This window comes from Callorhinus ursinus, unplaced genomic scaffold (assembly GCF_003265705.2).
Source record: "Callorhinus ursinus isolate GAN/ISIS: 27379988/994484 unplaced genomic scaffold, GSC_fseal_2.0 scaffold8, whole genome shotgun sequence".
NCBI classification, from domain to species: Eukaryota; Metazoa; Chordata; class Mammalia; order Carnivora; family Otariidae; genus Callorhinus; species Callorhinus ursinus.
The window spans coordinates 38,236,098-38,259,134 of NW_027397070.1; the positions used below are offsets into that span (position 1 = coordinate 38,236,098).

The 23,037-nt window shown below is 42.9% G+C and overlaps 1 protein-coding gene across 2 annotated transcripts in view; it reads left to right on the forward strand.

The window, feature by feature from the left end:
- Positions 1-3,449: 3,449 nt before the first annotated feature.
- FNTB (farnesyltransferase, CAAX box, subunit beta) overlaps positions 3,450-23,037 on the forward strand; it is a 61,762-nt gene continuing 42,174 nt past the window's right edge. For both annotated transcript variants that reach the window (XM_073895363.1, XM_025869885.2), the window contains exons 1-2: positions 3,450-3,744; positions 16,338-16,402. In XM_073895363.1, coding sequence (XP_073751464.1) covers positions 3,601-3,744; positions 16,338-16,402 — 209 coding nt within the window. In that variant the 5' untranslated portion in view covers positions 3,450-3,600. The remainder of the gene's footprint in view (positions 3,745-16,337; positions 16,403-23,037) is intronic.

The following is a 23,037-nucleotide window of genomic DNA, read 5'->3' on the forward strand; positions in this document are numbered from 1 at the left end:
CTTGGAAGGGAAGGCCGGCAGCTCTGGTGTGGAGATGCCTGTTAGACATGTAAGTGGAAATGCAAACAGGATATTAGATATTAGATATGAACTCAGAGTTCAGGGGATCCAGGCTGGAGATATAAATGAAGGAGTTTTCAACCCAACGGTAGTATTTAAAACATCAAGACTAAATGAGCTCACAGGTGATGAGTGTAGACAGAGCCCTCCAAAGTGAAGGTGTCAGGAAGATGAAGAAGTAGCAAAGGCTAGTACTGGACACTACAAGAAAATATTTCTAGAGAAGGGAACTGCTAATAAGAAATATTGCTAGGAAGTCAAGCAGGAAGACAGATGAGGACTGAGAACTGGCCCTTGGATTTAGCAACATGGAGTTGAACAGGGACTTGACAAGAACTGATGGGGAAGCCAGATGGGAATGGGTTCAAGAGGTATTTGGAGGAGAGGAATTGGAGACACTGGGAGGAAATGAGTGATGGGAAGGTGCTGAAAGAGGGTGGAATCAAGAGGGTTAACAATGTCTTTTTTCCCCCAAGAGTGGAGAAGTAGCCTGTTTGAGGGTGATGGGCATAACCAAGTACAGGGATAATGTACTTGACGTTTTAAGAGAGACAAGGGAGAATTGCTGGAGTAACATCCACGGGTTGGGCATGAGGGGAGGGGGTGGGGCTGGCCCTCAGTAAGGGCAGTCATTCTGTCCAGAGAAAGAGGAGGGACAGGGAAGCCAGGATCGGAGGCCACAGCTGTGGGTAGACGCGTAAATGTGGGCAAGAAATTAATTATCTAGCAGGATAATGGATGAGTTCTTTCCATTTTCTAATCTTTACAAGATGTGTACTTGTATATTATATACTTTCAGAAGATATTAAAAGAAACAATTCATGCCGACATATGGGCTTCTGTGAGTAATGCAGTGAGAGCGGTTTTAAAAAAGGCCTACTCTGTAAGCTTACTCTGGGGTCAGGAGCGACCTCTAGTGGTTCATTTAGGTCATTAATTTTTTTTCTTGTTTTCTTGCTCTTCAACATGCAAAATAGTACTCTCTACATTTTGTATTATTTTTAAAGAAACAATTACGACTCACAGCTCAATTTAGAAAAATACCAGACATTTGAGTAAAATAAACCCAAACCATCTGCAGTCCAAGCTGCAGTTGCTATTATTTTCTCCTGTAAGTATATCGTTCTTTGCCATACTGCCAATATTTATGTTCATTCTGCTTCTTGAACCAGTGGTTTTATCAAACCCAGAGGAAGGACAATTGGTGGGCCATTGCTGATCCAAGACTAAGCAGTCCTCTCTAATGCTACACAGAGTACAAACTCCTCATATTTTTCATTCCTTGTTTCCCTTGACCTTTGGTTGTCATTGGGTTTCCTCTGCCTGGGATGTCCCCTCACCCTGAATTAATTAACTCATTTCCTTATGTGAGTCCTTCCTGATCTTCCATACCGTAAATTTCCCTGTTATATAATCTCACAATGGCCTATGGGTCTGCCATTTCCCCCAACTGTAATGAAATAGTCAATTTTGTAACGATTGTTTAATGTCTTGTTTCTTCTGGTAAATCATGAGCCCTCTAAGGGTTGAGACTGTGTCTGGCTTTTTCACCAATGTCTCCTCAGCACTTAGCTCAGTGCTCAGCACATAATGGGGACTCAATAAATGCCTATTGAATGAACAGACGGTATCCTGCAGGGGACTCTTGCCATGCTCCTTTTAGATCCCAATGCAGAAGAGACTGCATTTCAGAAATGGATTTCCATTTCTTGAATACAATTTGCAATTGCTTTAGGTGCACCTGTAACAGATATAACAACTTGTTACAAAACTGTTCCAGCTACTCTTTCAGTAGCTCAACTTAAATTTCTAGCCAGCAAAGCAACTCTTTACAAAGAATCCTTAGATGTGACTCAGACCTTATCAGACCTTTCTTTCCCCAAAACAGAACCAAGGGAAAGACAATAAGATGCAAATAGAGAGGGAAGTACAGTGCAGTCATATCCATGACCCTAACCCACACAGTGTCACTTATTCTCAGATTTAGAAACATTCAGCCACCTACAGGACTTAACTCAGCAACAGGACCACTAAAATGGACATGGTGATAGTGTTTACCTGCCTTTAGGGCATCCCAGCCTCATCTTTAGAATCTGAGAGCTTCTATTTAACACCAGAGATGCGTAAGAGGAGAATGGTTGGTTGTGAAATACCACAGCACAGTTCCTTGGGTTCAAGACATGTGCCTTGGAATTGAGTGGGAACAGAGTAAAATACTCTGAGCAGGAAGTTGTCCAAGTCTCTCCGGAAAGCCCGTTATTATGGTATCTTCTGTCCCTCTGCCCCAATTTTTGGTATACAATTTTGATGTAGTCCTTTCAGGACCCTGGAAGAGATTCTCTTCTATTTCTTGTCCAAAGACAGGATTTTCCGAAAATCACAACTTTAACATTTTTATGTAGGCATATGTGATGGTTAACCCTGCTCAATGCGTTTACTTATTCTGAACACCTTCAGATTAAATCATCAGAATTAATACACATACATACGTATATCTGTAGCAGTATTCTCTCAAACTTGCTGTTCCTTCTTCTCGTGGAGCTCTTCCCCACATCGTTCGTGTGGACGGCTCCTTGTCGTCCTTTGGGTCTCGGAGAGGCCTCGGAGAGGCTTGGCCTGACCACCCAATCCAATGAGTCCCTTCCTCCTTTCCACTCTCTCGTAGACCCTGTTATTTTCTTTCATACCGTTTATCGCAAGTCTTCACATATTCATTGTGTTCGTTCATTAATTCTGTCTATTCCACTGGACGGTAAGGTTCCCAAGGGCAGGGACCTTGTTTGTTTTGTTCACTTTTGTATTTCTGGAGCCTAGCACAGTGTGTGACGTACAGTAGGGGGCTCCCTAAACAACTGCTGAATAAACGACTTTTCCCTTTGTCGTTGCCCTTATACTTCTTCCTTCTGCTGCACTTTAGTTCCTGCTACTGCATGCTAACTCCCTGGGGGATAGGAGACAGCTACAATGCCCCTTCCCTCCATCAGGGAGTACCGAGAAGGCAATTCCCTTGTTGAGAAGCCAAAGGCTTCTCCTGGGCGGCGGTCACGCAGCACCCAAAGGTGCACAGTAATTCTATTAGCGACAGCGTGTGAGTCAGGAGAACTGTCAAAAACGTTTCTACAGTTCCACTCACGGTTCTTGGGGACCCGAAACTGCGAACTACTGCCATTACGATTAGGTGACAATTAGCACAATGTTGAAGTGTGCGTGCGTGCGTTAATTTGCATAACGAACCGAGGCGTCCTACACCATCTCTCTGAAATGAAACCCAGATGGAGAGACACATCCTTCCTTCCTTCCTTCCTTCCTTCCTTGCGCGCCAGGAAGCCGAGCCTCCTGCAGCAGCTCCTCTGCCCAATGGGGGGCGGCAGCATCCTAGTAACTCGCTCCCTGAAGAGGTGTAGGCGGGTGGAGAGAGACTCGCGTTCAAAGTCTTTTTGACTCTACCCGCTCTCCGTAGCTACTTAGCCCGCTTGAGTTTCAATGCGCGTTGTTGTTTGACGAAGGGAGTCCTATACACCGCCTGCTGCTCTCCTGATTATGGCTTCTCCGAGTTCCTTCACCTACTATTGCCCTCCATCTTCCGCCCCTATCTGGTCAGAGCCGCTGTACAGTCTGAGGCCCGAGCACGCGCGGGAGCGGTTGCAGGACGACTCGGTGGAAACAGTCACGTCCATAGAACAGGTGAGGTGGCCGGACTGAGCGAGGCGCCCACGCGGGGGCTTCTGGGAGCGGGAGTTCTGTCCGCAGGGCCGTAGGCGTGCGGAACTTACCGGGGAACTACTACTCCCACAGTGCACCGCGGCACCTTTCCTCTGGGAAGCTCTGGGCGCCCAGGCTTGGTTGGGTTGGGGAATGGAGCATTTCATTTGTGGGGCCAGGTTGGGGAGGGGTCGTTGTCAGGGCTGGGTTTGGAGGGGAAGACAGTACCCGGGTCCTCTCTGCCTAAGGAAGCGAAGAGAATCGTGTTCTGTGCCTGGACGACTGAAGCAGCCTGGGCGGGTCAGACAGCCGGTTTCATTCTGCCGGGACATCGGGAGGTTTTCAGATGGATAGTGCACTTTCCTCACCCTGCTCGTAGTTTTGGGACATAGAGGGGAAGAGAAGCGGCCAGACGGCGTTCATGCCATTCCAGGATCTGTTTAATTTCTGACCTACAGTGCTAGGTGTAGGGCCTGCCTCGTGGGTGGGCATTTTAGTAGTCATGCAATCATTTGAGCACCAGCAAAGTATTGGACACGATGTTAAACGCTGGAAATACAAAGAAATAAACCAGTTTCTGACTAAGAGCATGGCACAGCCAAGTTGAGGAAAGCAATACTGTCTGGAAAGCGCTATAATAAAATTATACATTTTTAGATGACTTATCCTTAATTCACTGAGGCCTCGAACCTATCACTTTGAAAAGTGCTTGAGGAATGAGTAGTGAACTCTAGTTTTGTTTTTCTTTTCATTCTCCATTTGGAATTGTTCCCAAGTTATTGTGGAAATGTTTGCCCATCCGTCACTAGAAGTGGTTGAGATGATTCTTTTTGGTACTAACAAATTAGCATCAGGCTTTAGTACTAACAAATAAAATAAGATCTCTTAGTAGTAAGATCAGTTCCCAGGCTTAACATTGGAGGGACTTGCTTTGACTTTCATACCTGAACTTGAAAGCCTGCCATTTAGGCAAAATTAGTAGTGATAGTTATCATATTTTATATTTATGACTATGAATATAATTATAAATGTATAACAAAAAACAAGGACTTGAATACACAGTTATACACATAGTAGCAGAAAGAATATTATAACTGGAGATTTATGCTACATGGGTTTTAGCCCTTACCTTTTGAATCTAGCTCCCCAGCTTAGTTAGCCCACCACTGTGTCTTTCTACAGAAGTCTTTTGCAAAAGATTGCAAAGAAATCTCCCATCAATGAAAAACCTACAGGATCTTTGTAGTATTCCTAAGTGACGGACTGTAGAGTTTATTCAGGTAAAGCCTTTTCCTTTTTCCTTTTTATGTAATTGACTGACCCAGCAGATAAGGATATGGACAGAATACTAGTGGAGAAAAGGGGATCAGAAGCTGGTCTGTTAATTTAGAGACCAGGACAGAGACTTCCATGGTTAAAGGGGCAAGTCAAAAACAGGAACATTATCAGGAGTTTTGCTGATCTGCTCTCTTTTTCCTGTACTACTTTATTTTTTTCAGTCGAATGCCCCTGCTTAGTTCCTGCCAGGAAATACTAGCACTTATATTTTAAATGTCTAGGCATAATAAGTGATGCAAAAATGGAGGCAACAAGATTCTGGGCTGCCAGGTCAGCCAGGGCCAAGGCTAGGCGCTGATATGGAACACTGTTATTATAGGGTGTCTTTCAATTGTAGACCCAACTATGTAGATAGATAGTAAAGCATCTTGTTTGTCTTTTCCATGTCATTCTTCCAGTTCACATTTTAAAAGTCTGGGATAAACAGTTCCAGAGAGTAGGAAGATGATGTAGTATCTCATACAGATGGTTACCTCAGTGTCAACACTACTGATAATCATAGTAGTGTCCATTTACTGAGTCCCAGTTCTGTGCTAAATGCTCTCCATACATTGTATCACTCAATCCTTTTCCATTTCACAGATGAGAAAACTGAGGCTTAGAGGTACTAGGTGGGTAGGTTAATAAGGATATATATGCATAAGAAATACCAACCTTGTTAGGAGGAGTTGTCTACAGAAGATACTAGTTATTCTTTTGGTTCTGTCCATTTATTCATAGGGATTTACTGACAGGGTTTAGTTTTGTGCCATTGCCAATAAGAACAAATGCTTATCTCCTGTTTCCTGTCTGATTATCAGGAAACCTTATTTATTTGTTAAGCAACAATTTGATAATAGGAATTAAACCTATAAACAGTGGAAAGAGCCCTTAGCTATGGATTCTTCTGTTCTATTCATTCACATTTTTATTCGTTCAACAAATACTTGAGGGTCTTCTATGTGCCAGGCTCTGTTCAAGGCACTGGATATAAGGCAATAAGCAAAAGAGGCCAAGTTGGTGCCTTTATGAAACTTTTCTTCTAGGCCAGGGAGACAGTCAACAAAAAAGGGGGGAAAAGCTGTCTATCTGTCTGTCTCTCTAAATATCCATCTGTCTGTCTGTCTAATTTTAATGAGAAGTGCTGTGGAGAAAAACAGGATAAGAGAGATGAAGTATGCCAGGAATGGGTGGGGTCGGAGCAGGAAGGGTTTTTATATCAGGTGGTAAGGGAAAACGTCTGATGATATGCCTGCCGCTTGAGCTGAGACCCGAAGTAAGTGAGGGAACAAGCCATGGGTGTGTCTGGGGGAGAAGCATTTTGGGCAGAGAAAGTGGCAAGTGTAAAGGACCTGAGGCGTCCCTAGTGCCTGGTAAGTGAAGGGTCACTGTGAGGAGAGAGGTTAGTAAACAGGAGAATAGGAGATGAAGTCGGATCATGTAGGCCCTTACAGACCATTGTAAGTATACTTTCAGTTGCCCTGATTGAGATGGGGAGCCATTTGGCTGGATGGCTTCTTTTTACCTCCCCAGACCCGCAGTATCCTTTTCCACGCCGCTCTGCCGATGCGCCGTAAGAGGTGGACAAGGCTCCCTTGCCTTATGGCTTCTAGGTGTATTTGGCCATGGGGCGTACTGATAGGGCATGAGAGAGAGAGAGAATGAGATCAGCACCTTTACTCCTTTCCTGACAGATTGCGTGGTCTGGAGGGTCTCTAGACTTGAGGTCACAAGTCTTCTCAGGTGCCTTTCACTGGGGTTCTTTGGCACCCGCTCCACTCCTTCTCTTCACACTTTTCAGGCCCAGGAGGAGATCGAGCACGCCCATGTTGCCTGCCCTAGAGTTCTGTACTCTCTCTTGTGGTTTCCCTACACCTACCTACACCTCTGTAACTAGTTCCTTTAGAAACTCTCCTCAAATCCCCCACTTGGAATGTGCCATCTGTTTCCTGCCAGGAGTCAGACTGATCCATGATCCGAGAGTTTGGACCCAATCTGACTAGCATTCTAGCAGGCCCGTGTGGGTGAGTGTTGGGATTGTGGGGAGGTGAGGAGGGGTGCAGGGGGACCTGTAGGAGGCCTTTGCATCCATCACTGCAGGTGATGGATGATGGCAGCATAGCTCAGGGCTGTGGTGGTGGAGGTGATAAGCCGTGGTCAAGTTCTGGGTATTTGTAAAGATTTCTGCCTTGACAAGCTGTTTCCCTGATGGGTTGGTGCATGGAGAACCTTTTACAACTCTAGAAAACAAGATGTGGTTGTCTTCCTTTTTTGTGCCATCTGCACTCACCCCTTTACAAATGCGCTTTGATTCAGGCCAGTAGGTTAATACCAGCACAGTCTCAGAAGCGGCAGGTTTGCCAAAAACAGTTGTTTACAGAAGGTACTCCTCCTGTTTTTCTTTTAGTTTGCCCTTAGAAACAGGGGCAAAAGCATCCTCCACTTGAAATGGCATGAGGTCATTAGACAGCGTTCAGTCAAGTGACAGTCACCTGTGGGGAGGATCTGGAAGGATTATCAGTCTTAGTTCCTGCCCTCAAAATTCTTTTCTCTTAGAAAAAAGAACATGCCTGAAGCAACCACAGAATAATTTACAAGAGCATGGAAGTGCTAAATTATGACTGCATTGCTCGAGGGTTTGGGGGAGCAGAAGCCATATGTTGTGGACTGAGGTGGTCAGGGCAACTTCAGGGAGAGTGTCGGGTTATAAAGGATGGAGTTGGGGGGTAGCCATTCCAGTCAGAGGAGCTGTTAGGAGGGAAGACTCCACCCTCCCGGGCATGGAGGAGGCCCGTGGGCTGTGCTAGGAAATTAGGTCAGCTGGGCGGGTGAAGCCAGTGGGATTCGGGGTGGGGTGGGGAGCGGGATGGAGACAGGCTGAGGAGCTGGCTTCAAGCGTTGAGCATTGTGCCACTGCAGCTCCTGACCGAGGGAACATCAGGGGTCCAGGAATGAATCCTGGACACCTGCGGTTGACTTGCTTCAAGTTATAATCTCTGAAAGATTATTAAATGGAGGTGAAACAAGTCACTATATATGATCAAACTTACTGGTTTTTTTGCGCTCTGATAAAAGAGACCAGAGCTCTGCTTGGTTACATGGTCAACAGGCTAGCTATGGTGAATCAGTTTTGCTTTATTGAAATTCAGCATGTATCGTGTTGCTCAACTCTAAGACAATTCCAAATATCAAATTTCCCCCAATTTCCCTATTAAAAAGTCCAAAAAAAAACGTTTTTTGGTCAACTTGAACATACATATACTTTTAAGTACATAGGTGAACAAATCAAATCCCTACTTACAAAATTTACATTTTAAATTTAGGTACATGTACCTGTTTAGAATCACACACTTCATAAAATCACACTAATTTAGAAATATTGTTTTTCCTCTTTGTTTATAAAAAAATTTTCTCCAAAATCTTCATGTACAACTTTGACCTTAGTATTTTCATCTCGCTGGAGCCACATTTTGGGTCAACCAGTGTATTTTTCCAGATCACATTTTCAGTTTTTGAGATAAATCCCTTTTCAATATGGGTAAGAATATTTTATCCCAAGTTACAGGTACCCACTTGTGTAACATTAGGATCCTTTTACAACATGTCCAGTTGGTGTATATCTGTGATCACCACAACTTAACTACTATTTACTTTTTTAAGTGATCTTTAAAAGGGTTTACAGGGCAGCTTAACCTGTAGAAGTGTGAGTTCATATCCTCAGGAATAATTGCTAAATCTGTGCTTAATTTGTCATCTTTCCTTGGTTCCATCAGCTTACCTCTATAAGCAGCCAAAACAAACTTGACTGAGTTTGTTTTGGGCTGATTATGTCAACCCCAACTGGTATTTTATATTTAAAATAAAGGATTGAAAGAACTCCCGTATAGGAAGAGGCACATTGTAAGGATTGCTTATAAAGTGACTTGTTTTTCCTAAGGGTATTTTTTTTTTTTAAAGGGAAATCCTTGCCTTACATTTAATCTACTAATGATTCTTTTACAGGCTCGTAGACATTTATAGCTTCTGGGACCATAGTTCTTAGGTATAAAATAAGCAGATGTGCCAACTTAATTCTTTGGATTTTAAGGAAGCCATTCTATTGTTATTAATTTATTATTTTTCTTTTAGTTAAGCCTTTACTTCATGTGCACATTAACAGAAACCAACAGTGCTGAGGAAATGGAAATGTAGACACCAGCAGGAACCAAAGAACTAGGGACTGGGGAAAAGATTGAACCAGCAGACCTCAAAGAAGGGGGACCGTGGATTGATTCCAAACAAAGGGAGAACTGCAGCTGCAGTTCCCAGCATGGAATCTGAAGACAGAACTGAGGGCTGGTGTTTAGAAGTTATTTCAGATTGGCTAATAGAAGGCCCAGTGTGCACCACCAGCAATTTCCAGTGTGGATTAAACTGGCAGACTCCGTTAATGGGGACTGTGGGCTGGAACTGGGGAAGGGATTCCAAGGGGGAATTGTAGATTCAACCAAGAGCTAAGGACTGGGGCTAGACCGACCAGTAACCCTAGACTGGAAAGCCAGTCAGATGGGGAGCTCCACCGAGAGGAGCTCACCAGCGGCCCTCAGAAATGGCGAGAAAGACCGTGAACTCAGAGGGGTTTACAGGGCACCACATCTGTTTCTTGTTGTCTCCAGATGCCACCACAAGTTTGCTTTGGATCCCAGTGCTGCCACCTAATCTGTTAAAGACCAAAATTCAGCTGAATAAATTTGAAGATCTAATTGGCTTTATTAAACAATTCATTAATCAGGCAGCATCCCATCTAGCAAGTAGAAAGGAACTCCAAAGGGCTACAGAAAGGGAAAGGTTTTTAAAGGCACATAGAAGAAAAGGTTTATTTTGGGTGAGTTACCCCTTCCCATGGTCATGTCCATAGAGAGGGCCCATGGGACAGGTTACCTTATTGGCACTGACCAGAAAATTCTTGACTGGTTAAGATTACATTTCCAGGGGAGGTTGAAAATGCAGTTAGGGTTAGGTATTAAGCTCTAGTTTGGTGACCTAGCATAAGTGACTTTATTATGGGCCTGTGGTTTTCTTTTTAACACTGTTGATTTTTTTAATCCCTTCTCCTCTTGATGGACAACTGAGCTATTTCTAGATTTTGGATATTAACGGCTGTAAATGCTACATTCTTGTAGAAGTCTTTTTATGAGCATATGTTTTCATTTCTGTTGAGCGAAGACCTAAAAGCGGAATTGTTGGATCATAGGGTGGGTGTATGCTGAGTTTTATAAGAAACTGCTATCCTTTTCCAGAGTGGTTGTACATTTTATACCCTCACTTGCATTGTATATTAAGAGTTCTGGTTGCTCTACATCCTCGCCAGCATTTGGTGTTGTTGGTTTTTTCAACTTTAGTCACTCTGCCGGCGGTTGTGGGTGGTATTGTTAAGGAAAAGTTATTTGTGACATTTGTCAAAGGAAGTCTCTATTCAAGACTTTATTACTACAGTGACGTTTGCAGTAGGGGAGAGAGATTGGGCTCAACTCTGAATACGACAAGGGAAAGTGAGAATTTATAGCAAGGTGGAGGGATTGTTGGATGGAAACTTACTAAGAGGAAGGGTCAGAGGAAAGGAGGAATTCTGGCTAAGCCAATTTAACAGGCTTCCTCCTAAAGGCAGGCCAGTGTGAGCAGACATCACTGGGGGATGATGGAGGATGAGGAACCCAGTCAGATACTGAGGATGATCAGATACTTAGGATGGGGGATTCTAGCTAAGCCAATTTGGTAGGATTCTTGCTAAAATTGGGTGATGCAAACATGGCCACAGAAGTACAAAAGTCAAGGCTTAGTTGGGATATGGATGCATTGTACGTGTATCTGCAAATGATTTGGCTTTTCAGAAATCTTTCTTATGCCTAGATACAGTAGTCATGGTGAAATTTGGGTATTAAGTGTTTTGTTTTGATTTGATTTCTTAATAATTCCCTCCAACATTTTATTATAAAAAAATTTCAAATATACCAAACAGTCGACAGCATCTGTTTACCTTTCACCTAATCTTTATCCTTCGTATAAATATAAACTGTTAAAGGATAAATTTTACAAGAGGATAAAATCAAGACTCATACAAATATAAAATGAACACATCAAAGATTTTATTTAACTCACGGAACTGATAGGATATAACTAATTCAGAGGAGAACTCAAAGTGCCACACATTCACAGTCTGGTAAGGAATGCTGAGGTGAGTTTACAAATGCATGCAAAACTGGTCAGTATACATACAGTGATCATTAATTGCATTTTACCAGATATCATATTCATATCTATGGGTAGAAATTATTTGCATAACTATCAGTTTTCTACAAATTAACTTCTACATCTACAGAGTGTGAAACAGCCTAGTTAAGGGCAAAAAAGGAGATAAGCCAATGGATCATCTAGCCAGGATATAATTTTTTCTGTGTGTGTGTGTGTGTGTGTGTGTGCACATGTGTATATATGTATATGACTAATATTTTTTTCTGAATCTTTGACAATAAGATAATAAGCATGCATCTCTAAAGAATAACATTATTCTACATAAGGACAATAGCATCACACCTAAGAAAATAAAAAAATAATTCTATAATATCATCTAATATCCCATTTTAAATTTTTTGTTTTCCCCAATTGTCCCAAGAATCTTTCTGTCTCTTTGTGTGTGTGTGTGTGTGTGTGTGTGTGTGTGTGTGTGTGTGTTGAACTAGTCAAAGTTACTTTTTTTTCCAGGCTGTTTAAGAATTCTGAAGAGCTAGTCCTTTGGGACTAAATCTTCTGGTGACTAATCCTGGTTGCCTTTCTTATAACATTTCATATAGCAATGTTTCTGAAACAGATCAGATGCTTTAGGCTGTCATCTTCCTCCCAAAAGAGTCATATCACTTTTGTTAACATGGTCACGAGCTGTGTGCCCTGTACCCAAGGGAAATGAACCTATGGACCCTTTGGTATTTATACAAAAGAAAATTATCTGTTGTTATGGGGCTGTTAATCAGCCTTTGTATTGTACCCGGTTGATGACTGCCTTGCCTTGGGGTTCTCATGCTGAAAGGAGAGATTGACTAGAATATAATAGTCCATTCCTTTGGGATGGAAAGGAAGCATGGAAATCCAAGATAAAATGAGAGCTCAGGGAAAGTGGGCATTGTTTACCATCCCTATGCAGTATTGAAGCTGATTTTTTTTAAAAATTCTGATTTGAGAGCTATATAGTGTTCAGAGTTTTCCTGACTGAGGTAACTTTGTTTTTTTAATACTTAGTATCAGTTCTTATATTTAAAGTGAGGGTTTTGATAAATTTTTAAAAAGGAATTTAGCTATAGATCTTGCCTATAGATATTAAGCAGTTGTTATGACTGTTTCTCTTAATTCTATCCCAAAGGTTAAATTTCTAAGTCTACTAATGTATTAGAGGTCCCCAAGACCACCTCTAGTTGATTCATTACAGGGATTCAGAGAACTCAGCTTGTAGTTGTACTCATGGTTATAATTTATTACAGCAAGAGGCTACAAAGCAAAATCAGCAAGTGAAAGGCTCATAGTATAGTCTGGCGGAAACCAGACGCAAGCTTCCAAGAGTCCTCTCCCAGTGGAATCACATAGGACGTACTTAATTTCTCAGACATCAAACTGTGATAACACATGCAAAGTGTTGTCTACCAGAGATGCTCCTTAGAGACTTGGTGCTCATGGTTTTTACTGGGGTTGGTCACATACGCACCTGCTGCCTAGCATGTCTCAAAATTCCAGACTCCCAGAAAAAAAACTATTTAGCGTAAACAAGGTTCTTTATGCAGTTTCAGCACAGTGAGCCACGCATCAGTTCTTGGAATGGTGGGGACCCTCCCCAAATTCAGGTTTCTAGACACCAGCCAAGGGTCAACCGTTCAAGCTGGCCTTTCTAAGGACAGCAGTCTCACACTTGGTATGGTGACTCCTTTGTATACAACTAGCTTTTTTCCTTTCCTTCTGCTATACAAATCGGAGCAAAGAATGCTTGTGTCTTCTCAGTAACAAATTTACTCAGATTTTATATAACATTTGGCAGGCCATATGGGGAGAAGGGAAGGCAAAAAAGGATGTTGCATGTTTTGAAGATGACTTGGATTTTCTCTTTGCCAGATGAGTTCTTTTTAATTTCTATATTAATCCATTACTATTTGTCAAAAAAATTGCAGACTTATTGCTAAGTATTATTTTTAAAGTTGTACTCTAGAAACCATTCTCTAAGGTGATCTTTTTCTAAAATATACCAGTTCCTAAAGACAACACATAGAATGGGAGTAAAATTTTTTTTTAAAGGTTCACGCATCCATTTTCAAAGAGAGAGTGAGAGTGGGGGGAGGGGCAGAGGTAAAGAATCTCAAGCAGATTCCCCGCTGAGTGGGGAGCCTGACCGTGGGCCCGATCCCATGACCCCGAGATCATGACCTGAGTCGAAACCAAGAGTCGGTAGCTCAACCAACTGAGCCACCCAGGTGCCCCATAAATGGGAATAAATTTTTGTAAATCATGTATTAGATAAGGGACTTGTATCCAGAATATATAAGAAGTTACTACAATTCAATAATAAAAAGACAACCCAATTAAAAAGAAGTACCTGACTAGACATTTCTCTAAAGAAGATATACAAATGGCCAATAAGCCCATAGAAAGATGCTCAACATCATTAGCCATCAGGGAATTGCAGTCAAAACTACAATGAAATATTGCTTCACTCCCACTAGGATGGATGTAATCAAAACCACAGAGAGTAACATGTGTTGGTGAGGATGTGAAGAAGTTAGAATGCTCATACATTGCTGGTGAGAATGTAAAATGCTATGACTGCTTTGGAAAACAGTCTGATATACCTTAAAGAGTTAAACATAGAGTTACCATATGGTCCAGCAGTTCCTCTCCTAGGTATATACCTATACTTAAGTAGAAATGAAAACATATGTCCATCCAAAAACTTATACAAGAATGTTCATAGCGACTTTATTCATAATAGCCCCCAAATGGGGACAACCCAAATGCCCATCAACAGATGAAAAATAGATTAAAAAATGTGATATATCTATAAAATGGAATATTGCTTGGCAATAAAAAGGAAGGAAATAATGGTTCATGCCACAACATGTATGAAGTTGAAAAGATTATGCTAAGTGAAAGAAGATAGTCACAAAGGACCGCATGTTGTGTGATTACATTTATATGAAATATCCAGAATAGGCAAATCTATGAAGATAGAAAGTTGATGAGTAGTTGACAGGGGCTGGGGAAGATGGAGGGTTGGGGCTGACTGCTAAGGGGTGCAGGATTTCTTTTGGGGGTAGTGAAAATGTTCTAAAATTGATTGTGGTAATGGATGCACAACTCTCTGAATGTACTAAAAGCCATTGAATCATACACTTTAAATGGATGAATTGACTAGTGTGTGAATGATATCTCAATGAATCTATTCGAAAAATATACCAGTTCTTAAGAGAAGATAAAGGGAATTGTTATTTGTCCATTTTTATGAATAGCTGACCTATGACACTCAGGTATTTATTAGAATTCATAACTTAGATTTTCAGACATGAGTCCGTTACTAACTGCATTGGAATATCGCTTGTTCATTGTGCAGAAGAGTGATTAGGAAATCCGAAGAGAAATGACACAGTGTTGGGAATATTTTAAGCACTTTCTGCCTTCTGTCTGTCAGGTATCCTAGTTTAGCAGTAAAACTCCATTTTCCTCATCTAGTACTTGGCTGCTTATGTTGTCCGAGGGGGAGCTGAAGGTGGGTCTCCTCATGAAGGAGTTCTTGGCTGGACCCTTTTCTCTCTAGGGGTCTCAGTGTCAGAATGCTAAGGAGGTGATGGGCTCCTCCATCAGCGTTGGAATATTATTAAGTCGTGTGGATTTGAATCAGCTTGTATTTGGGTAAAGGAAGTGAGTTTTCCTCCCACTTGATTTTGTTTCATTCAGAATTCATCAATTCACTTAGCTCTAACAGAATATTGTAGGCAAATCTTTATTGCATGATCTTACTGACGTATGTTTCTTGTATATTTTTCTGTCCCTTTCAGCTTACAGCTGAGGAAGGTGTAACTGAGAAATTCAATCTGTCTTCCATTTAGGCTGGTGCTTTATGTTAGTCTTGTGTGAGAGTCTGGAAAGGAAAAGAATTGTGAAGAATCGGGACAACTTCCTTAATTCCTCCTGAGTCAGATTCTGACAGTGACTTCAGTCTGTTTTTTGAAGTATTATGAATTCTTAGCCAGATTATCCCTCAAACTCATGTTCAGAGGCAAATACCAGAGTATATTCTGAAACCAAGTATAAGTGAATTTTAGATTGGCTGCCATTTTGGATGATTCACATCATTGCTCCCCTCATCATCACAGATAATTCTTGCACATACGTCAAGGGCCCTAGACGCTCTAACTCAGTGGGTGATTCAGAAATAAAGAATACATTTTGAAATTCCCAAAGAGGACATTATTATGTATCTTGAAATCTCAGTGAGGACATACCTCACTACAAAACAGGGATGCCAGTGAAGGAGAAACCCTGTCTCCTGTTAACCAATCCACTTCTGCCTTGCTGTATCCTTTCCTTACAGAAGCTGAACTGTGTGACCACATTGTGGTAGGTCTTCAGAGGAAACAGGTGGTCTGGATTTTTTTGTGACCTGGCTTTCTGAGATCCTTTGTATTACGGGACGATGGAGTCCTATGTGTGACATAGGACCAATGACCAGATGTGCTATTTCATAGGTGTTTCAATGATTGATGTTCTTGTAAATCCCTTAGGGAATTTTAATACTGTTCAATCTGTATTTAAACGATTCAGTCTGACAATAAGAAGTCTGACCCTTAGCAGGAATTAATTCTGTATTTTTGAATGGCCAGCTAAGTGAACACCTAAACAACTTCATAGAGCAAGCAAGAATAAATCTCTCAAGCAAAATGCCTTGTCTGCCCCCTAAGTAACTGGTTTCAGTGAGCCAAACTCCAGGACTGCCATTAGTTTGGATATGGATAGTTTACTGGAGGAGTAGATTATAATGCCAGCATGGTACAGGACCTTCTCTCTCTTTCGTCTGTCCTGAGCCTGCCATCCTGCAGAGCCCCTGGATTGAGTCTTACAGTCCCATGAAGTACAAAACCACACCAAGCAACTGTAGCCAGTGGGCATTTGTGACAACAGAAAGAAAAAGTTGACAGAGGACTCATCTGTATTTGTTTTCTCTCTCCCATCTCCTGCATTCTTACCAGGCAAAAGTAGAAGAAAAGATCCAAGACGTCTTCAGTTCTTACAAGTTCAACCACCTTGTACCAAGGTAAGCTGTGGTTAGGAGTTTGGGGGGATCTGGGAGACACCACATCCTGTGCGAGCCCTTCTTCTTTCCTCCTTGAACCTATTCACCTCAAGGGATAAGTCTGTTTGGAGAAGGGTTTCTTGACCTTGTGGCCACCAAGTAAGCTTATGACCCCAACTCCTTCCTCTATTAGAAGGATGTTTAGAGGAGATGCTCTCCTCAAACTGAACCATCAGGTGGTACATGGGGAGACCCCTCAAGGCCTGAACTCTGAGGTCTGAAGATGGGGAGAGGAAGTTCATGTTTCTGTTGCTAGTTGTGACCTGCTGCTCTGGTGTTCAGATCAGAACTCTCAAGGTTTTCTTTGTCGTATGACACTTTGAAACAGATGTAGCATCCGGGGGTGGCAAAGGATGGATTCTTTTGGTATATATTGTAATTTGACTGGGAAGAGGTGACGAGTTTGAGCTTCTCCCAGCCTGGCCCTCCCTTGTTGGTAACTGTGGAGCCGCTCCCAAGGATGAAGTCTCCAGGGAGAAAATACAGTGCCTTTTATTTTCCCTGGCACTTAGCAAGTTGAAGTTTCTAAGTGATTTGATGTCAGAAATTCCATAAAGGGGACTATAAGCAGAAACTTATTATTTAAGTTGAACCTTTATTTTATCTTTATTTTGTAGTTTATAATGTATCACACTAGGATTTCAAGAGGATATTTCATCCCTCTATTAGCATGTTTCTCCCAGTCCCAAGTTGTTTCTCCAGAACCATCCTGTGTCATATTTCCAGCCATCAGAATGGATTAGGAGTCCAAAACCGTGTGTGGTCATGGTTTTATCTTAGTGATACAGCACTCTGCCTTGACCCCCTCTGGACCAAGGGCCGTTGGGCTGCTGGCTGATTTGCTCTGGCTGAGAAGCGGGGTGGGGGGGGCCTGAGGTCCTGCCTGAGCCCTGAGCCCCGTGCTTCAGAGACTGAACAGAAAACCCCAGGCCAGTCAGGCTCTGGGTGCTCTGATTTACTGAAACATCACACATGGTTTTAGCCTGAGTTCACTTTGTGTCTTTTTTACCACCATTATATTTTGCCACTATTTCCTTGAAAAAGAAATTTTCTTCTGAAAATTCTGATTAGCCAAGGCAGAAAACAATTGGAAAAAGGAAAAGGCAGGTGGGAAGGTCATCTTCATGTTTCTTCCCTGGGAAAGGAAAGAGGGCAAATATGAACTAACTAGAGGAGTCTTTCCCCAAACTGCTGAACTAAATGTCTGTATTAACCTAAAGCTCAGTCTTCAATAAATGAATTATTGCTTGTCAGGAACCACAGCTGGAGATTAGGAGCTGAAGCCATTTGTTTCAACAGCTCGGGGGCTGAAACTAACATAATAGTGTATGTCAACTCTACTTAAATAACATTTCTACAAAATAGGTTTTTAAAAATATTTATTTTCTTCCAGGTTTTTATTTAAACATGGTTTATATCTTAGAACAATCCCCAAGATATATTAAATGGAAAAATAAAAATACGGAAAAATATGTCATACTCTGCCAATTGTGCTAAAGATAAAGCAGAATGTTTTTACAAATCAGTCAACAAACAGCTGAGGGGGTTGGGTGGGCACCACCTCTGCCCAGTACAGGCGAGGCTTCTCCAGACCTGGCGGGACCTGGTGGTAGTGAGGGGTATGATTGCTTTAGGAGGGCCTTTGTGCCTAGAAGTTGCATCCCCGGTGACTCACCTGACTGGCCTCTGAGTCACTGTCTGCTGTCTGGGGCTCTGTGGACACATGTTCCCTGTGTTTCCAAAGGGACCTTCGATCATTTGACATTCCTTTTCACCCACCATCAGAATAGACCCTTGGACCTTTCTTTTATTCTTACTGAGATGTGAGGGAGAGTGGGAGTTTACATAGTCTGGGAGGAAGAAGTGATGTTTTGGCAGTGGTGGTAGAGGACAATAAAAAAATTAAATCCCTTGAATTCATAGGTCTTAGGTCAGGTGTAGGTGGAAGACAAAAATGTTCCTCTTGGGTTTGGATCCTTCTGGAAGTAGAATATATCAGGGCTCTGGGTTTATTTCAGGAATCTGACATTTCCCATTTTATCATTGTTGCCTATTGAAAGTGAGTGTTTTAAAGGATGCTAATAAGCATCTCATTATGTCACAGCATGCTAATTAATATTAGAGATATTACACATTTTGGCAGAAAGGCTGAGTGAGTGGCTGATATAAATCAACATATCAATGTAAGGCTGAAGCCAAATATCACCATCATAGAACTAACTTCTAGGATAGAAGAATAAACCTGAAAATTTATCAAAGTTTTAAATTATTATCACAATTTCAATATTTAACATTTTAAAAGTCAAATCTTAAAAGTCTGACGTAATGGAGGAACAAACCTTCATTTTTAGCTAAAGTGAATATTCAGATACTAGTAATAAATCTAAATAACATGGCGTGTTTGTTTTTGAGGTTATGATGCTGATCAGTGTGATAGTATCACACACACGCCCAGGACCACTGACCGCGCATAGGTCCAGGGATGCCAGGAATGATGCGGAGGGAGGCATTTGCCTCTTGAACCTTCCAGTGCCACAGCCAATACCAGATTTAGCTGAAACTCACGGCTGAAGCTGAATGTCAGTACCTTCTACAATTATTCCCCATTCCAGAAATGATTTCCTCTCTCTCTAAGACCGTGAAACCTGCATCCTTTCCTGGAGTAAGGTAGTCCCTCCCAAAGGGCCTGTTTGACCGTGATTTTAACAGTTTTGTCAGTAGCCTGCTTTCCCATGAAAGCTAATTTTCCCTCCCCTGTGGTTATTCCACACACTTAGGAATTTACCCTTTTCCATTTATTACATTAGCTTTAGTAAGAAATCTGAGATGCATAAACTAAACTCACTCACTCCCTCTCTCTCTCTCTCTCTCTCACTCTCACATACTCCCATGTCATTTTCCTCTTGGGAAGCAGAGTGATCAAGGCTAACCCAGGTCCTGTCCCTACTGGACTCTTAGTCTCATGGGGGAGGTAGCCATTAGACAAACAAACGCAAATACATAGTTACCAATGGGATGGGTGTCAAGGAAGGGAATGGGATGCTCTGAGAGAATAATAGGGAGGATGTAATTTAGGTTGGGAAGTTAGGAAATATGTCTTAGTCTGTTCTGGCCGCTACAACAAATTACCATCGACTGGGTGGTTTAAATAGGAAACATTTATTTCTCACAGTTTTGGAGGCTAGGAAGTCCAAGATCAAGGCACCAGCAGATACGGTGTTTGATGAGGGCCCACTCCCTGGTTCCTAAATGGCCATCTTCCCACTGTGTCTTCACATGGTAGAAGCATTGAGGGAGTTCTCTGGAGCCTCTTTTATAAGGTCACTAGTCCCTTCGTGACCTAATCACCTCCCAAAGTCCCCACTTCCTAATACCATCACACTGGGCATTAGGATCTCAACATGAATTTTGAAGGGACATGAGCATTCAGTCTCTAGCAGAAGGCCTCTCGGAGAAAGTGGCTCTCAGGCTGAAACCTAGGGGGTGAGTAGGAGTTGGTCACAGTGTTCCAGACAGAGGGAACAGCATGAGCTCAAGTCTTGAGATTGAAAAGAACAGACCACAAAGAAGGCAGTGTGACTGGAGTTTAGTGAGGGCATGAGATGAGGTTGGAGAGAAGTAGGTAGAGGCACATCACAAAGGGTCTTGAAACCCAAAGGGATTCAAGTCACAGTAAGAAATTACATTGTATTTATAATTTACATTGCTGCCTAGTACATATACATATATATTTTTAAGATTTTATTTATTTATTTGACAGAGAGACACAGCGAGAGAGGGAACACAAGCAGGGGGAATGGGAGAGGGAGAAGCAGGCCTCTTGCCGAGCAGGGCGCCCGATGCGGGGCTCGATCCCAGGACCCTGGGATCATGACCTGAGCCGAAGGCAGACGCTTAACGACTGAGCCACCCAGGCGCCCCTAGTACACATATATTTCAAAGTTCCTTTTTAGATAGTGGAGGTGGACTCCCAGTATCCTTAACATATTTACTTACTTGATCCTTTCTCTTATGACTCCCCATCTTCCATCCCCCTCTGCACAGCCACATAGATGTCCTCTCATCCACTCGAGCACTGATACCCTGTACTCCCCGCCCCACCGCCCCACTCCTGCACAGAGCCTATGTTGTTCTGCTTCACCTAATGGCATGGCTGTAGGGCTGCATTGTTCAGCAAAGAAAGGGAAAGAGCTCTAGCTTTTCTATTTTAACTCCTTACACAGAAAAGATTTTTGGACAGAGGTGAATTGAGAATAAAGGAATAGTAAGGGTATTAGTTTCTTAGGGCTGCTGTAATGAAATACCACAGATTAGGTGGCCGAAACCACAGAAATTTATTTTCTCCCAATCTTGGAGGCTGGAAGTCCAAGATCCAGGTGCTTGCAGGGTTGGTTTCTCCTGCGGTCTCTCTCCTTGGCTTGTAGATGGCGTCCTCCTCATTGTGTCCTCACATGGCCTTTCCTGTGTATGCTCCTCCCTGGTGTCTCTTCCTCTTCTTATAAGGTCACCAGACCTTGTTTAACCTTAAATAACTCTTTAAAGACTCTGTCTCCAAATACAGTCACACTGGGGGATTAGAGATTGAACGTATGAATTTGGGGGGACACGGTTCAGTCCATATCAGTAAGGCTCTTAGTGCAGTTTCTGCTGACCAAAAGAAACTGGATATTTGTCCCTTCAATTTAAAAGAATCATAAACCTCAGAGGAGAAGTTAAAATTCAGTCGGCATTGTGGTCCTTGAAGCTCTACATAAACAAAGAGACCTTTTGCAAGATTTTAGAATAACCTAATGCTAATATGCATATATATATATATATATAGAGAGAGAGAGAGAGAGAGAGAGAGAGTGTGTGTGTGTGTGTGTGTGTGTGTTTGATTAAGTGGGCAAAAATGAAAGCTAATAGTTTCCCTTGTGGAAATGCTGTCTGTGTAGAATTTCTGTTTTCTTGCCTATGACTGGTCTTCAGATGAAACTAGCTAGAGGAACTTACTAGTTCCTTCCCGGCAGGGCTGCTAGGGCCTGGCTGTGAGTGAGGTTCATCCAGGAGGGCGCTATGGGGGAGCCTGCCCATAGGGCCCAAGCCAGAGCTGCAGCAAAGGTGACTGAGGCCCCCTTCAGTTAGGGGTTTGTTTCTGGACAGGTGAGGTGCCAGGTATCCTGAGGCAAGATCTCTTACCCACCTCGAGGCAGAAAAGCATTTGCCCCTGAAGTCAGTCACTTTGCAGTGACTGAAAAGCCCCTTGCCTGTCAAGTGAGAGGATTGTGGAGAAGACAAGGAAAAGGGTTTCTTCTCCAGGTTTCTTGTTTCTGTTTTCCCAGTAAGAGGCAAGGTTTGCTTAGGTGTGTAATTGGCGTCTCGCAGAATTCTCAGTCCCATAGGGGAGGGCAGCCTGTGGCGGGCGGGTCTCCTCAGCGTGGAGGGTGTGAGCACGTGCGTGAGAGCTGGAGGAGCAGACCTCTGAGCTAGTCCAGTCACCCCTCCCCATGTGAACCTGAACTCCCCTGGAGGTTTGTCATTCATTTAAATCGAAGGAACATATATCCAGGGAGAACAGTCTCGTTAGGTTGGTCAGAAACTGGCCTTACTTTGTGTTCCTTTTTTCTTCCTTCTGTTCATTTGACGAATAGATGTCAAGAGCCTGCTCTGTGTGGGGCACAGATGTGGAAGCCAGGCAGGAGCTCTCCTCAGAGTGGCAAGGTAGTGGACTAGGGAGGCAGACTGGCCAGGCGGTTGCAACAAGTGCACCCCCCTTCTCACCTGGTCCCTTTCCCTAGCATTGTACTAAGGATCACAAATTCTTATTTACAGGACCCCTTAACCACTGTCTTGCCTCATATTTCCAAATGAGGTGGCTAGTGTTCTCTTCTGTTTCTCCCTTCTCTGCTCTGTGGCTTAGCCTCTCAAGGTATTTGGTGTATTCAAATTCCTTTGATTGTTTCTTCGATAGGAAAGAATTGACCTATAGAAAACCGCACTGTGAATGGGTCCTTTCAGAGTTAGAAGTCAGGCGATCTGCCTCCAGATTCTGTACTTGCCCTCACCTGGCTTGGGTTTCTCAGCCTGCCCTCACTGATGGTCTCGTGGACACCCCTGGTTCTCCTCGTCTGCACTCCCATCCTGGCCGCCCCCAGCTTCTCAGCCTGCGCCCCCATGGTTCACCAGCTATTTGTCACCAGTTCCCGGTTCTCATTCAGGTTGCTCCCGCCTCCGCCCTTCTGCTCTTCCTCTCCTCCCAGTCCTTAACATGGCATCCCTGTCCCTGCTTCTGCTGAAGGATCCCAGCAAGATTTCCGAGGAGAAAAGTCATGTGACGTTGCCTGCTGAGTGGCTACACCAGAAGTTATACTACAAGCTTTATCTGGGCCTTCACTACTGCTCTGTGCTCCCCTTCCTCATCTCTTGTAGATTCCCTAACACACTCGCCCCCGTGACCCGTCTTGCCCCCTACCTCCTGAGAAACTCCAGGCTGTCCCATGTGAGCTTCCTTCTTCTCCACTTCCAAGTCCTATGTTTGTCTAACTTCACACTTTCTCCCACTGGTTCCATCTCTGAGAATGGAGCATCCATCCTTACTGCCAGACTCATCTCTCCTA